General features: G+C 39.1%; 1 protein-coding gene across 1 annotated transcript in view; it reads right to left on the bottom strand.

Annotated features, from left to right (window-relative positions):
- MAMDC2 (MAM domain containing 2) overlaps positions 1 to 16644 on the bottom strand; it is a 184925-nt gene that overhangs the window by 4377 nt on the left and 163904 nt on the right. The window contains exon 12 of the mRNA XM_007938422.2: positions 6599 to 6858. Within this exon, the coding sequence (XP_007936613.1) occupies positions 6599 to 6858 (260 nt within the window). The remainder of the gene's footprint in view (positions 1 to 6598; positions 6859 to 16644) is intronic.

Genomic DNA, 16644 nt, shown 5'->3' with positions numbered 1-16644 from the left:
TATCCAGGACCTTCTATTGTGATCCCTTTCAGAGTGGTTGGTAGTGGTAGCCAGGCACCAGCTAGTTCTTCTGGTCTCAGGGACAGTGGAGGCTGAAGTTCATGTGGTCCATTATTCTTTGGACTAATTGTTTTCATGCATCTTTAATTTTCTTAACTATTCTTTGCTCCAGATGGGGAAAGATCAATAGTTACACCTTAGGTGGCCACTCACAAACTTTCAAGACTCCAGTCACTACTCAACAAAGTAGGATGTACAACACTGTCTTTGTGGACTGTGTTATGCCAATTGACCTTGATGTCCCCGGAGACTATGGCCCTGTTTGTTGCTTTGGGTAGTACTGGCATTTTCAGAATGTTAAGTCTTCCTGTCCATGAGCATGGTATATTCTTCCATTTATGTACATCTTTTCTGGTTTCTTGTAGTAGTGTTTTATAGTTTTCTTTGTATAGGTCTTTTGTATCTCTGGTTAGGTTTATTTCTAAGTACTTCATCTTTTGAGTAGCTAATGTAAATGGTTCTGTTGTGCTGATTTCATTTTCAGAGTTCTTTTTGTTAGGGTACAGTAATCCAGCTGATTTTTGTAGGTTGATCTTGTACCCCGCCACTTTGCTGAATTCTTCTATTAGTTCCAGTAGTTTCTTGTTTAGTCTCTGGGATTTTCTATGTATTGGATCATATTATCTGCAAATAGAGATGGTTTCACTTTTTCTTTGCCAATTTGGAGGACTTTTATTTCCTTTACTTGCCAGATTGCTCTCTAGCTAGGACTTCCCATGCAATGGTGAATAGGAGTGGTGATAAAGGACATCCTTGTCTGGTTCTAATTCTCAAGGGGAATGTCTTTCTCCATTGAGAATAATGTGGGCCATTGGATTTGTATATATGCCCTCAATTATGTTGAGGAATTTCCCTTCTATTCCTATTTTGTTGAGCAAATGGGTGTTGGATTTTGTCAAATGCCTTTTCTGCATCAATTGATTTTATCATGTGGTTCTTTTCATTTGTTTCATTTATGTGGTGGATTACATTGATTGCTTTTCTAATGTTGAGCCATCTTTGCATAGCTGGTATGAATCCCAGTTGGTCATGATGTACTATTTTTTTGATATGATGTTGGATTCTATTGGCTAGGATATGGTTGAGAATTTTTGTGTCTATGCTCATGAGAGATATTGGTCTATAATTTTCTTTTTTTTTTGTGGTGTCCCTGCCTGGTTCTGGTGTAAGATTTATGCTTGCTTCATCACATGAGTTTGAGAGCATTCAGACCTCTTCTATGTTCTGGAATAGTTTTGAGTAGAATTGGTGTCAACTCCTCTGAATGTTTGTTAGAATTCACCAGTGCAGCTGTCTGGGCCAGGACTTTTTTTGTTGGGAGTTTTTTTCTACCTCAGATTGTGTTAGCTTGTGTAGGTAGTATGTTTCTAGAATTTTGTTCATTTCTTATAGGTTTTCAAATTTGTTGGAGTACAGTTCTTCATAGTATTCTGTTATTATCCTTCTATCAGTTGGTTCTGTTGTGACATTGCCCATTTAATTTTCTTATTTGTGTTATTTGCATCTTCTCCTTCATTTCCATTGTAAAATTTGCCAGTGGTTTGTCAATTTTATTAATCCTTTCAAAGAACCAACTTTTACTCCTATTGATCCTTTCTATTGTTTTTCTACTTCATTTATTTCTGCTCAAATCTTTATTATTTCTTTTCTTCTGGTGACTATAGGCTTTTTTTTTGTTACTCTTACTCTAATTGTTGGAGATATTGGATTAAGATACTGATTTTGGCTCTTTGTTCTTTTTTGATGTGTGTGTTTATTACTATAAGTTGTCCTCTGAATAATTTTTTTTGCTGTATTCCAAATATTTTGGTATGTTGTATTTTCATTTTCATTTGATTCAATGAATTTTTTAATTCCATTTTTATTTCTTCTACTTTGTTGTTGTTGTTGTTGTTATGTGCTGTCAAGTTGGACCTGACTCTTGGCGGCCCCTTCTTGGGTTTCTGAGCCGGTATCACTATGTAAGTAGATTGCCCAACCTTCCTTCCGAGGAGTGGCTGGTGGATTTGAACCGCTAGCCTTCTGGTTAGCAGTCAGGTAAGTGCCTTAGGCCTTATGCCAGTAGTTTTTAAGCAGAATGCTATTCAGTTTCCACATATTTGATATTTTTTCTTGATATTTCTGTTGTTGGTTTCAAATTGTATAGCATTGTGATCGGAGAAGGTGCTTTGTAGTATTTCAACATTTTAAAGCTTATTGAGGCTTCCTTTGTGGCATCATATATTCTGAAGAAGTTCATGTATGCTGAAAAAGAATGTATATTGTGCTGTTGTTGGCTGGAGTGTTCTGTATGTGTCTATGAGGTCAAGTTGATTTATTGTGTTGTTTAGATTTTCTGTATCTTTGTTGACTTTGTTTCTAGTTGTTCTGCTCTTCATTGAACTCACCCACTGACATCAAGTCCATTCAGACTCATACTGACTCCCATAGGGTTTCCACGGTTGTAAATCTCTCTCTCTCCACTCTGTCCTGTATGGTTGCTATGAGTCGAAATTGATGGCAATGAGTTTGGTTTTGTTTAAGCTTAACTACTATTTGTTTTTAAGCAGACTTTAGGAAATAATCTTTGTTTTGAAGTTTAAAGGTTATCTCAGGGCAATAGTTTCAGGGTTCATCCAGCTTCCATGGCTCTAGAAAATATGGATTCCCTGAAAATTTTAAATTCTGTTCCATATTCTCCACCCTCCCTTTTTTCTAAAATCAGGATTCCTCTATAGAATCTTTGATCAAATGTTCAATAATGGTAGCCAGGAACCATCCAATTTTCTGGTCTCATGGAAAAGGTGGCAGTTGTTTGTGGAGGCAATTAGCGACCATTCTATCTCTTCTTCCAGTTCCTGACTCTCCTTCCTCTGTTGCTCCAGATGAATAGAGACCAATTATTATGTCTTGGATGGCTGCTTGCAAGTTTTTAAGACCCCAGGCTTTATGCAACAAACTAGGAGGTAGAACAGAGGCACTAAATATGTTATTAGGCCAATTAACTGGGATGTTCCATGAAACCATAACTCTAAACCTCCAACTCAAGGAACAAAATACTATGAGGTATTTGTTTGCACATAAGCAGCCTCGGCAGATATATATATATATATATATAGTCATTGTTGTAAATATATCTCTCACACCATTTTGCCAATTCAATTTTTTACAGGTGTATAACTTATTGACAGTGCTTATAATAATTATCTTTGAAACCCTACACTTAATCAATATAATTTTTCTATCACCATTAACCATTCCTTCCTTTTCCCCCTCCCTCCTGCCCCTCATAACCACTAATAAAACTATGGTGTTTGTACATCTGTCTTTTCTTTTCTTTCTTTCTTTTTTTTAATATAAGTGAGGTGAGACAGTATTTGTCCTTTTGTGATTGACTTATTTCACTCAGCATGTTTTCAAGCTCCGCCGACATTGTAGCATATATCAAGACTTCATTTTTCCTACTACCTGTGACATTATGGGAGCTCTGGTGGCATAGTGTCTAAGACATTTGACTGCTAACCAGAAGGCTGGTGGTTCAAACCCACCAGCCACTCCTCAGAAGGAAGGTTGGGCTATCTACTTCCATATAGATACTGCCTTGGAAACCCAAGGAGGGGTCGCTATGAGTCAGATCCGACTCAACGGCAGTGAGTTTGGTTTTTTTGGTTTAGGATATTATAGAGCAACTTCCTCACCCTGATCTCCTCACAGTTTGGATTTCTGAAGGACTCTCTTAAGTCCAGAGGAAAACTCCTCATGGCAGATGCATATCTGTTTCATATTAAGCCAAAGGGGAAGGTCTGGGGTATTCCTCCCCGATTGTAAGCTGCAAACCTCCAGGGCCATTCTTTACCTTTGATCTTAAACTGCCTAAGACTGAAGACCAGCCACCCAGCAAACCTGGAAATGCAAGGCCCTGTTCTCAACCCTGATCTTCTGTTCCCCAGAAGCCAATTCTTAGAGCTTTTGTGCCTCAGCATCAGTTGGTGACAACACCTGTGCCCAGGCCCCACTCATAGAACTTCAGATTCAACTGGTCTAGGCCAGAGATTCCCCATCTTTAGTGCATAGCAGAATCACTTTGGGGGCTAAGTAGAGCACAGATTGCTAGGTCCCCTTTCCAGAGTTTCTGATTCTATAGTTTTGAGCTGTGGCCTGAGAATACGCATTTTATAGGCAGATTTGCATTTTGGGTATTGCTGATGCTGCTGACCTCAAGACAACACTTTGAGAACCATTGAATAGGGTTAAAGTATGAGTGCCCTAATAGCCTGACAGAATTAATCCATCATCTCTGAGTAAAGATCAATTATGTTAGTAAGGTCCTGTGGGACCCACTTTCTTTCTGTAAGCAGACATTAAATCACTATCAAAATCATTCCTGGGGCTATTACTTATTTTTCACCAAATTTCTATTTTTCCACACTGAGATAGGGCCCTTCTTGGATAATAGCACATCACCCCCACTGTCATTTGTTTTTTTAACAGTGCAGCCTCATAGATGGAACTGCAAACTGGCCACCTGAGGGTCTGCTATTCCTTCTCATTTTGATCAGTAGAACCAGTGTCAGTTAGGTTACCCAAAAAGTAAGGTAAGCATGGGCCTACTTGTGCTTACTTACTAGTCTATAATGAGAAATTTCACATGGGGTTCACCACATCTTTTGTGATGACTTTGCTGATTGGGTAATCCACCCTATGCAGAATATTAATTTTGGTTCTGGGGTGGTGGGAAATAGGGCCCTATTTTGGATACTTCTTTCCAGGATTTGGGCCTGGACCAGTCAGTCAGTAGATAAAGCTGAGGGGTGCCAGTCCAAGTGAAGCAAGGATGAGGTGGAAGCAGGGCTTTTAATTTTGGGTCACAACTGAGAATTCTGCAGGGCAATTTCAGGGGTAATCAGAACTCCAAAGGTTATCTCCTCAGAGCTGTCTGGAGCTCGTTGCCTCATGGTAGGCAGGTGAAGGTGGTAGCTGTCAGAAGGCAGCTGCTGCTCTCTAAACTGCTCAACTCCATCTATTGGAATTTAAAAGGCTCTTTCCTGGAAACTTTCTTTGTTGGTTACCAGAGTTGGGAGGGGTGGGGAGAGAACACTGCAAAAATTCAAAAAAATAATAATTAAAAAAACGAAAGCTCTTTCCTACGGCTAAGGAGTTCTGGTAGTACAGTGGTTAAGGCATTCAGCTGCTAACTGAAAGATCAATGGTTTGAACCCATCAGCTGCTCCATGATAGACAGATATGGCAATCTGCTCTCATAAAGATTTGTTGTTGTTGTTATGTGCCATTGAGTCAGACCTGACCCATAGCAACCCCTCCTTGGGTTTCCGAGGCAGTATCACTAAGGAAGTAGATTGCCCCATCTTCCTTCTGAGGAGTGGCTGGTGGGTTTGAACCGCCAGCCTTCTGGTTAGCAGTCAAGTGCCTTAGCCACTATGCTACCAGAGTTCCCCATAAAGATTTATAGCCTTAGAAATCCTATGGGGGCAGTTTTCCTCTGCCCTGTAGTGTTGCTATGGATCAAAATCAACTTGATGGCAGTGGGTTTTGAGTTTTGGTTCCTAAGGCTTGTCAGGTTCCCTCATGATCAGGATCCTCTAGGATGGAGGTCTTCTGGAGAATATTGGAAGACATAGGAGGACTTGGGATCAAGACTCCCTCAGTTTCTCCCACATCAATGCAGTGATGGGGACAGAGGCTTTAAAAACTTACTCTGGACCACACCAGTTGCTATGGAGACAACTGTGATGCATGGCAACCCCACGTGTGTCAGAGTAGAACTGTGCTCCATAGGGTTTTCAGTGATTGATTTTTGAGCAGTAGATCACCAGGTCTTTCTTCCAAGGTGCCTCTAAGTAGACTTGAACATCCAACCTTTTAGTTTGCAGCCAGACTCCCTTTGGGCCATTACCACTGTTAATCAAAGGTATAAAACAAAAACTCTTACAAACATGTGAATAATGATAAGTGGAAGAGACAGCTGTAACAACTATTTAGGTATCACCATGTTTAGATTAAAGGGTGGCTGTTTTAGAGATTTGCAGGATACATAAAAGGTATCAAGACAAAAAATAGGTATACTTTTATCATTGAGTCATAAAAAATCACATTATGCCTAAGTGCCTAAAGTTTTTCTTTTCCACCTCCCCCCTCTTCTGCCCAATTTCCTAGTCACTGATTTGTTTAATCAATATAAAGGCAGGCTATGTTTACTCCTAGGAGTTCTGGTGGTGTAGTGGTTAACGTATTTGACTGCTAACCAAAGGTCAGCAGTTTGAGCCCATCAGCCGCTTCATGAGAAAAGATGAGGCAGTCTGCTTCTGTAAAGGTTTACAGCCTTGGAAATCCTATGGGGCAGTTCTATCATGTCCTAAAGAGCCGCTGTGAGTCAGAATTGTCTCAATGACAGTGGGTTTGTTTTTATGTTTACTCTTAAACTAATCTTGCTTTAATCTATGACCCTGAAAAAAGAACAAAATATTCTCTTTGGTAGCAAGAAAAAGAAAGCATCAAAAGATTACGCTAGTGCTTCCCATCCCTTAATTTTTATCCTTACCTGGTGTTGCCTCTCACAGCTGTATTCAATTGGCACACGGAGCCAGGAAATGCTCTGTTCTCCACTCCTTCTCCACAAGAGAGACTCTTCACTGTCATCTTCCTTTTTCAAATAAACACTCAACAGGCCAGTCCCTGCTCCATACATGTGGTAGAAAAAGGTCAAACAGTGTTTTCCGGTGACTCCTCGCAGAGGCCTGGACAGGAGGCGTGCTTTTTGCCCATACACCATGTTGGAGGCCTCAATGTACATATAGTAGCCTTAAGAGGAATGCAAAAGCAGATGCTGTTTAAAAAGGACTCAGCTTGTATTCCCTTCTTCCGCAGTGTTCCTGGCAGCAAATTAAGGCATGTAAGTTGACAACAGTACTGATAAAGGGTTTTATAATTTTGGAGAATGTATATAATACAAGGAAAATAAATAAGCTACAAAATTAGACCATCAAGAAGATTTTTCAAATTTAATCATTTACAACTCAGTTTAATATTCAAGCCATAATTAATGTATTAGTATTATATCACTGTTGTGGTGTTCAGCACATCAAGATTTATCCTACCGATCCATGAATAATACCTTCCAGACTTTGGTGTAGAGGAAAGAGCCTGGGTTTTGTAGTTAGATAGATATGGGTTCAAGTTTTGGCTCTGATATTTGCTGGCTGTGAGATCCTGGTCTAATTAATTATCCCCTCTGAACCCATATTCATCATTTAAAAATAAAGGTTAATAGCTCCTGTTCTACGGAGCTGTGAAAACCAAATAATGTGCATGGAGTACCTGCATGCCACACATATTCAAGTATTAGTTTCCTATCCTGCCTTCTTCCTAGAATTTCCTTGTGCCACTTCTTTTACTCTTTAACATGTATTTATATAACATATTTAAATTGATTTTCCATTAGAAATTTTAGGTGTCTTTTTGTTTTGTTTTGATTTTAATTTGCTGGCCTGAGGCAGAAGCAGGATTAGTCTGCACACAAAAAATGCAGCAGGTGCTGGAGTTACTGGTTCCCAAAGGTTCCCAGCTCCATGTGATTTCACACTGGTAGCTTGACATAGGCCATAGTGGGATTATTTATACCACAGGAATTGGTTATTGCTACAAAGCAGGTTCCCCCTTCCTGCAGAAAGCCAGTTGTTGTCAAATACATTACACCACTGTTAATGCCATATATTCAAAGTAAGACAAGAGATCTTTCCTAGAGAAATGTATAGTAATATGTACCTTAATATAATTCCGTACACCTGAGGCCCATTTTTAAAAAGGCTCTGGACTTGGCATTTGTGGCTCTTAACCATAACAGCTTGATGAAATTTTAGATCTCTTTTAAAATGCATAAATATTTGCATTAAATTTTATTATTTTATTTGGCAATATTGACTTTTTTATATAGATGCTAGAAAACATAATATATTCAAAGTGTTGTGTTTCACTCTCATTATTGCAGACAGAATTTAATGGTCAAATCAAGAGAAAAAAATAGAGAAATTCCAAATAGTATATGCAAATGAAATGGCTTCTAACAGTGGCATCATTAGGGCTAATAGCCCCCAGTGTGGTAACTCACGGGGTCACCCTCTCCCGTGGATCTCCTCCTGTACCAGACCATAAGAATCTTTATTATCAATTTTAATCATAGAATTGTACAGTTGTAAATTACTTAAATGTAATCTTTCTTAGATTATATGAATAATAAACAAAATTATTTTGTAAAATCTTTCTATATCAAATTACAGCATTGTTAGTTATAACATTATTAGTAACTGAGCAGAAGCCTTTTTGGATTTTTCTCCTGTTATTGCTTTGGTGGCATAGTAGTTAAAGCATTGGGCTGCTAACCAAAAGGTCAGCAGTTTGAACCCACTGGCCTCTCTATGGGAGAAAGATGAGGCCATCTGCTTTGGTAAACATTTGTTGTTGTTGTTATTGTTAGGTGCTGTCAAGTTGGCTCCAACTGACCTTTCAGTTAGCAGCCAAATGTTTAACCAGTATGCCACCAGGGATCCTTGGTCTATGGTAGGTCAAGTGACTATCTCATTACCAAGACACAGTGGGTCGAAAAAGACCTGGTGATCTGCTCCTGTAAAGATTTCAGACTAAGAAACCTTATGGGGCAGTTCTACTCTGTCACATAGGGTTGTGAACAAACCCAAGTTTTGATAAAATTAAAGTCTTATCAAAGCAGAAGTTCTCAAACTTTTTTTTTTTTTAAATGAACACACTAAGATAATTACTTGACATAATTATTTTATTTTTTTCCTGGCAAGAAAATTGCTACACGTGAAGCACTGGAGTTTGCACATTCAGCAGTGAAAGGAACCCTTTACTGTACTTTGTTTTAATAGTTATTAACTTAAGCTGCTGGTGAGTCGATTCTGACCCATGGAGACACCATGTGTGTCAGAGTGGAAGTGTGCTGCCGTAGCGTTTTCTGTAGCTGATTTTTGGGAAGTAGATCACCAGGCCTTTCTTCCAAGGTACCTCTGGGTTTATTCTAACTTCTAGTTTGATTAGCAACTATATATACAGAATACATACACATGCACTCATGATCCTAATAGAAGGAGGGTATTTAATTTAATTCAATGGGAAATGAAAATGACCATATGTCACCAAATTACATAAAAATTGTCACATGCTATCCTATACTTAAGTTAGTGGCACAGTAGCCTGAAACAATAATTTAATAAATGTTTAATATTTCCACAAAAATTATTTTTAAGGAAACCAGAAGATAACCAAGGAAAAATACTATTTCTTTTAGCTCCTGAATTTTGTCCTCTTAAAAGACCCACTGGAATCCTAGGTAAAGGACTTTGGCTAAAGAAGAAAGCTAACGCATTTGGCTGCTAACCAAAAGGTCAGCAGTTTGAACCTCTCTATGGGAGAAAGATGAAGCAATCTTCTTTGGTAAACATTTGTTGTTGTTGGCATAGGTCAATAAAAATCGTTTCTCTGAAAAATGCTGTCACTGGGAATCTAGAAAGTGGAGACTTTCAGGATCCTGAAACATGAAGTATTTTCAGCATAAAGAGAAAACAGTGGAACTATCAAGAGTGACAGAATTGTTATGATGGTTTTCCATTCCTAGTAATAACCAATCCTGGCCAGGATTAATCTAAGGCTCTGGAAGATAGGGAAACCCCTAATCACCTAATGGATAACCCAATCAAATTATTTCTCTCCTTGGTACAATGCACTGTTCATTGAGCCTTGAATGAATTAGTGATTATCAAGGCTTTCCTAGAAAAGTGGTGGTCTAAGTCAGTGATGACCTCTTCCACCCCACTGCTTGTTCCCTGGACCAAAGACATCGCCATAGACAGGACTCCTGAAGTTAACTATATTTTTTGCTCATGCACCTATGGGTCTCAAGGATTAGGCTCAATCTATTACCTAAGGTTTTCAATTTTCAGAGATCTGTGTTTAGTAGGTGAAAAGCTGAAGGAAATATCCTAAGCAGTCTGATCTGAATAATTGCTTTACTTTGGAAGAGAAGGGTGACACATTGGGGAATATGAGTCCAGCTGTGCTCACCAATCTTCTTTCATGAATAAATTTGGCCTTGCCAAAAATTTTTCTGGATATAGTTCCTATTTTAAACACATTATCCCTAAGGCAATACCAGTCAAGACCAATTGAGACTAACATCTATACTTAAAAATAATTTAATAAATTTGGCAAATCATCAGAATTTGCCCTGTGATACAGACCTTTCTTATTTCCAACTATGCTATTTTTACCCTTGACTTGAATATTACACTTTGTTTCCCTAGAAAAGATCAGAGCTTCATTAGAGGCTAGTTCTGCCTCACATGTGTTTGGAAAGCAGAGAAAAGCACTATGTGTTGACAAGCTTTGCCACATTATAGCCCCAGACCCGCCTGTCTCTGCAAACAAAAGCTGTGGATGGGAGCCAGGAAGCCCCAGCATGGATGCCTCAGATCCACTCACGTGTTCCTGCATGTGAAGGATTTCAGTCTGTGGAAGGGATTATTAACTGGAGAAAACAAATTACTCTATCTTTGTGAGTCATTGTTTAACATTCAAGACGGGGGTCCCAATGGGTCTCCTGGGAGATCAGGGTCCCATCTGTTCTCTGCAGCAACTGTGATGCGTTGAGACACACACACCATGATCATAATTCTGAATGTGAAGCAGCTGTTCCTCTGGTCGCGTGGCTCCCTGTTACCAGGGCGGGGAAGGAGCCCGAGAGGAATGAACAACTAGCTGCATTCATTAAGCCGGAAGAGGGTTCTTAACAATCAGGGAAAAAAATGGATGGATACTTTAGGAAGGACAATCACTAAACATGACTCTCTAAGTTGCTCTTTACTATCTTTCTAGATGATTCTAAGAGGCTATCATAAGTGCCTTTACTTGGTAAGCAGTATCTGGTAATATGGAATAACAGAGGTGATAAGTTACAGAGAGATTTAAGGACACTGGAGGTTTTAATAATCTGGAACTCATTCCTCAGATGGTTACAGACGAATCGTTTTGTGTCTGGATCTCAACCTCCAACATTCTTACAAGACAAGAAGTTAAAATAGACTGCTATTAAATTACAGCTATCTAGCTCACAGTAAATATAGTGTTTATTTTCTTTTGCCTAAGAACACATTTTTAGAAATAAATTTATTTGCCTAAGGCACTTGACTGCTAACCTGAAGCTTGGTGGTTCAAACCCACCAGCCACTCCTTGGAAGGAAGATGGGACAATCTACTTCCGTAGTGATACCACCTTGGAAACCCAAGGAGGGGTTGCTATGAGTCGGGTCCAACTTGATGGCACATAACAACAACAACAACATGTAGTCTTTTAGCATATTATCGATATCTCCATCAGACAGGAAAGGATCCCTGGTGATACAATGGTTGAGTGCTCTGCTGCAAACTGAAAGGTTAGTAGTTCAAACTCACCAGCTGCTCCATGGGAGAAAAGACCTGCAATTTGTTCCCCTAAAGACTACGCCTAGGAAACGCCATGGAGCAGTTTTACTCTGCCATGTAGGGTTTCTGGGGCTTGGAATCAACCTGACGACACACAACAACAAACAAGAATGGACAGTGCCTTGAAATGAAGGAGACTTCTAATTAGTACCACACTGAGAGAGAATTTAATGTCCAGAAATAAGGAAAACACTGAACTGTACCACAAAAGAAAGCAATGGTGTCTTCTCTGAAATTTGTTAAAAAAAATGATGAACAGCTGCTTTTTTGAAACATAAGAAGTGTTGCAGTTGAAGGTATTTTCTCACTAAAATGGGTAATTTTGTACTGATTTATTTATTCCAAGGAGCTCTGGTGGTGTAGTGCCTAAGGCAGTTGACTGTTAACCAGAAGGCTGGTGGTTCAAACCTATTAGGCACTCCATGGAAGGAAGACTGGGCAATCTCCTTCCATAAAGACTTAACACCTCAGAAAAACAAAGGGGGTCACTATGAGTCAGAATCGAATCAATGGCAGTAAGTTTGTTTTTCATTTATTTATTCCAAGGCACTGTAGTAGTGCAGTGCCTAAGGCATTTGACTGCTAGCCAGAAGGTTGGTGGTTCAAACCCACCAGCCACTCCGCAGAAGGAAGTAGAGGCAATCTACTTCCATAAAGATTTACCACCTTGGAAACTTAATGGGGTTGCTATGAGCTGGAATCAACTGAATGGCAGTGTGTTTGTTTGGGTTTTTTATTTATTCTACAATCTTTTATCTACAAAAATCCCTGTAAATGCCAGGAGAACTGAAACAATTGTTGACAAAGAATTCTGTCACCATGACATTAAACAAATGTTAATAAAATTGCAATGGCCAATAAAACCTTGGGAACTTTGTTGAGAGTTGTTTGTTTGTTTGTTTTGAAAATGAAGTAGTATCTGTTCCATGACACTTTCTGGGTCTGCCAGACAAAGCTACCCAAGTAGATTCTGCAAAGGTCTGTCTACCTTGATGCAAATCGTGATTCATCTGTTGTAAATGTCTTTATTATTTTGTTAAACAAGGAGCCAAATGGTTTGGCTAGATTGTTTTGTCTTTGCTGTTGTTCTACTAGAACAACTTGGGTATTGTTTATCACTCTTTCCCAAACTTCAGTTTTGTTAATACCACATTCATGGTATATTTTTTTCCTATCTACAAACTACCTTTACTATAATTTGTTTAATACTCTTCTTTAAAAGATATCATTTTTATTACTCAAATACAGTTATTCAAATAAGATACTTCATAGTAGCATGTAAATAGAAAATTAGCTATAAATCTGTAAAATAATGATTTGATGTGTTGGTTATTTATTTTTCTTATACATGGATAAAAAAAAACCTTTATTCATTTGCCACTTGAATTACCTGCTGGTATGTGTAATACCACCACCTGTCTGTCAGTTTGTCTTACTGTGGTGGCTTGTGTGTTGCTGCTATGACACTGAAAACTATTCCACCAGTATTTCACATACTCTCAGGGTCACTCAAGGTGGACAGGTTTCAGTGGACCTTTCAGACTAAGACAGACTAGGAAGAATGGCCTAGCAATTTACTTCTGAAAATGAGTCAATGAAAATCTTATGGATCACAACAGAATATTGCCATTAATTTGTGTGGAGCATATACATGATAGAGCCATTTTATAAATATAATCTTAATTAGTCATCACAGCAACCCCAAGAGATTAGCAGGGTAACTACTGTTATCTTTGTTTTACATACGAGGAAACTGAGGCTCACAGAAGTTATGTAACAGTGCCAAATGCTTTGCAGGCAGCAAGTGGCAGAGTCAACTCACTGTTTATCCACTGGCCTACTATGCTACACCCTAGCATTTAGAAAGGTGTAAGCCAGGAACAGAGCTCTTTTGGAATTACTACATGTGACGATGTATTGATTTTCTGATCAATAAATTGACTCTGGTGGCATAGTGCCTAAGGCATTTGACTGCTAACCAGAAGACTGGCGGTTCAAACCCACCAGCCACTCCTCGGAAGGAAGATTGGGTAATCTACTTCCGTAGTGATACTGCCTTGGAAAGCCAAGGAGGGGTCCCTATGAGTCAAATCGACTCAACGGCAGTGAGTTTTTTTTTTTTTTTTAACCCATCTTCTGAGTTTCTCATTTAATGAGCCTATATTTACTCACTGCCTAATGCAGCTGTCTATAAAACAGCTTTGTCTGACTCTCTTCTTTATTTCCTCTCTTCATATGGGTTCTTCCAACTGCAGACTGGCAGGCTTTAAAGACAGCAAGTAAAAAGGTTGAATGCCATCTATAAGTACAGGTATATCCTACTAAAGTCCCAGGTTGAATTACCACCAGAAAAGATCTGTGGCCACCGGTACCACACACATACCCTCAAATCTTTAAGGAGAAAAGCAGACTGTGCTGCCAATCCTATTACTTTACTAATATATAGGAAAAATGGCAATAAATCAGTAATACAAGTAATATATCTACTTTTTAGATGTAATTTCATCATTGTTTAAAATTGTAAATATAAACACAAGCAGGGTTATTGTTGCTATCCCAGGATCTAAGCTAATAATTAAAACTCCCTCAAATGACATTTAATATTTAACATATGTTCTACTGCCTTAGCTGATCTATAAGATTCTGTCTACCTCCAAACCAAAAAACCAAACTCATAGTCATTGAGTCAATTTCGACAGATAGCGATCCCCATTGGGTTTCTGAGGCAGCAAATCTTGATGGAAGTAAATTGCCCCATCTTCCTTCCGAGGGGTATGGAGCGGCTGGTGGGTTTGAACTACCAGCCTTCTGGTTAGCAGTCAAATGCCTTAGGCACTGAGCCAGCAGAGCTCATTTGTCTACCTCCAGCATGTGCAAATCTATGATTTTTTACTAATGTGTTGAGTCAATTAAATTTTTCTTATTATTTCCGAATATATCGGTTGAAAAGAAACTTGAGATATTTCATCCAAGCTATATTAATTTACTATATAAATCACTTTTTAAAATTATGAGGTGATTGTCAAAGTGGCTTCTGTGATAATTGAATAGTATATTCATTATTCAAGACAGAGAATTACAAAGGGAAAAAACTAGAAAATGACTTAATCTTTCAGACAGTTTACAGCCAAAGGGAATAGAAATGTAAATTTTAATACTCTCCTCTATGAGTCATTTATGAAGGATAAGTTATTTATGAGTTGTCCTCTGAATAATTTTTTTTTGCTGTATTCCAAATATTTTGGTATGTTGTATTTTCATTTTCATTTGATTCAATGAATTTTTTAATTCCATTTTTATTTCTTCTACTTTGTTGTTGTTGTTATTTATCAATTGATAAAAAATAATAAATAATTTAATAATCTTCTGCCAAGGACAGAACACCTGCAATAACTTAATCTTAGATACAACAAGATTTTGGTCAGAGCATCCAGGAAATATCAACACAGTTGAAAGAGGCCAAGGAAACAAAGATCTCATTAAAAATAGTGTAAATCATTCGCGGCAAAGAAGAAAAGAGCAATTTGATTATAATTATCATGTTCTTAAATAAATGATGCTAAAAAAATGTAAAACCAGAGACATCCCCTTCTATGTTGGAGTAACTTATAGCAGACTTACACTCCTGCTGAGAAAAACTGAAAATCAGAAATACTGAACTCAGTATTTTAAATAAACAAATACCTGCTTTGAAGGTATTAGAGAGCTTGCCAAGCAGCAAGAACTTGAGGGCCCAAGATCCCAGAAAGAAAGTAAGCTCAATGAAGCCAACCTAACATTCTGTAAGCTGGTCTTCCCCTTAGGGCATTTGTCTATTCATATTAGAAGCTAAGCAGTAAGCATCTGCCAAAAGGCAAAAAAAAAAAAGCCACTATATCTCACTGTGTTGGGAAGACAATAGCTGGAGTTCAGGGTTTCCAAAGCAGCCAGGTATTAAGGGCTATGTTTTGTAAGAAAAAAAGGAGGTACAGAAAAGTTAACCCAATACTTGGAAATATTCCTTTGAGGCATGTGCCAAATTCTTAAGCTGCAGTGGGCAAGAGGCCAAGAACAAAACAAAATGGAGTTTTCAACATCTCACCAGGCTAAAGTCTAGAACATACCAAGGAGGAGCCCTGGTGGTATAGTGCCTAAGGCACTTGACTGCTGACCAGAAGGCTGGCCATTCAAACCCACCAGCCACTCCTTGAAAGGAAGGTTGGGCAATCTACTTCTGTAGTGATACTGCCTCGGAAACCCAAGGAGAGGTCGCTAAATCAGATCTGACTTGACAGCAGTGAGTTTGGGAGCTCTGGTGGCGTAATGCCTAAGGCATTTGACTGCTAACCAGAATGCTGGCAGTTCAAACTCACCAGCCACTCCTTGGAAGGAAGGTTGGGCAATCTACTTCCGTAGTGATACCGCCTCGGAAGGCCAAGGAGGTGTCACTATGAGTCGGATCTGACTGGTTGGCAATAAGTTTGGTTTTGGTTTAAGGAGAAGAGTATCTTGTAGAATATACCCTAGCAATAGGGGGGAAAAGGAGCCATGGTGATGCAGTGGTTAAGCGTTGGGCTGCTAACCAAAAGGTCAATGGTTTGAACCCACCAGTCATTCTGTGGGAGAAACATGTGGCAATCTGTTTTGGTAAAGATATATAGATTTGGAAACCCTATGGGGGCAGTTCTACTCTGTCCTATAGGGTTGCTATGAGTCAGAATTGACTTGGTGGCTAAGGTACTGCAGTGTAGTAAATAACTTAGTGTGGCTTTTCTACCCATAAGTCTTTGTAAACTCCAAGGTGGCACAAAACAATGTTCTGGGAGGTTCCCACTCTCTCTCAGGTGCTTAGAGTTATGATGCTCTGATTGGCTAGTTTGGCCAGTCTGCCGGGCTCAAAAGGAGGCCTCCTAGAGGCAGAACTCGCTCTGACTGCTGGTTGAGGAAGACGTGCTGCTGAAAGAGACACGGGCTCCTGAGACACATGTTGCTGGGAAAGAGATGCAAGAGACACACATCGTTGAGTGAGACACCGAGGGACCAGCACTGCTGGGAAAGAGACTGTGAGAGACTGTTGGCTGAGGGATGGTGGGCTGGGAGAGAGACTGAGCATTT

This window comes from Orycteropus afer, unplaced genomic scaffold (assembly GCF_000298275.1).
Source record: "Orycteropus afer afer isolate SDZICR_OR568_19922 unplaced genomic scaffold, OryAfe1.0 scaffold00005, whole genome shotgun sequence".
Taxonomy (NCBI): domain Eukaryota; kingdom Metazoa; phylum Chordata; class Mammalia; order Tubulidentata; family Orycteropodidae; genus Orycteropus; species Orycteropus afer.
This window is presented reverse-complemented; position numbering and strand designations above follow the sequence as displayed.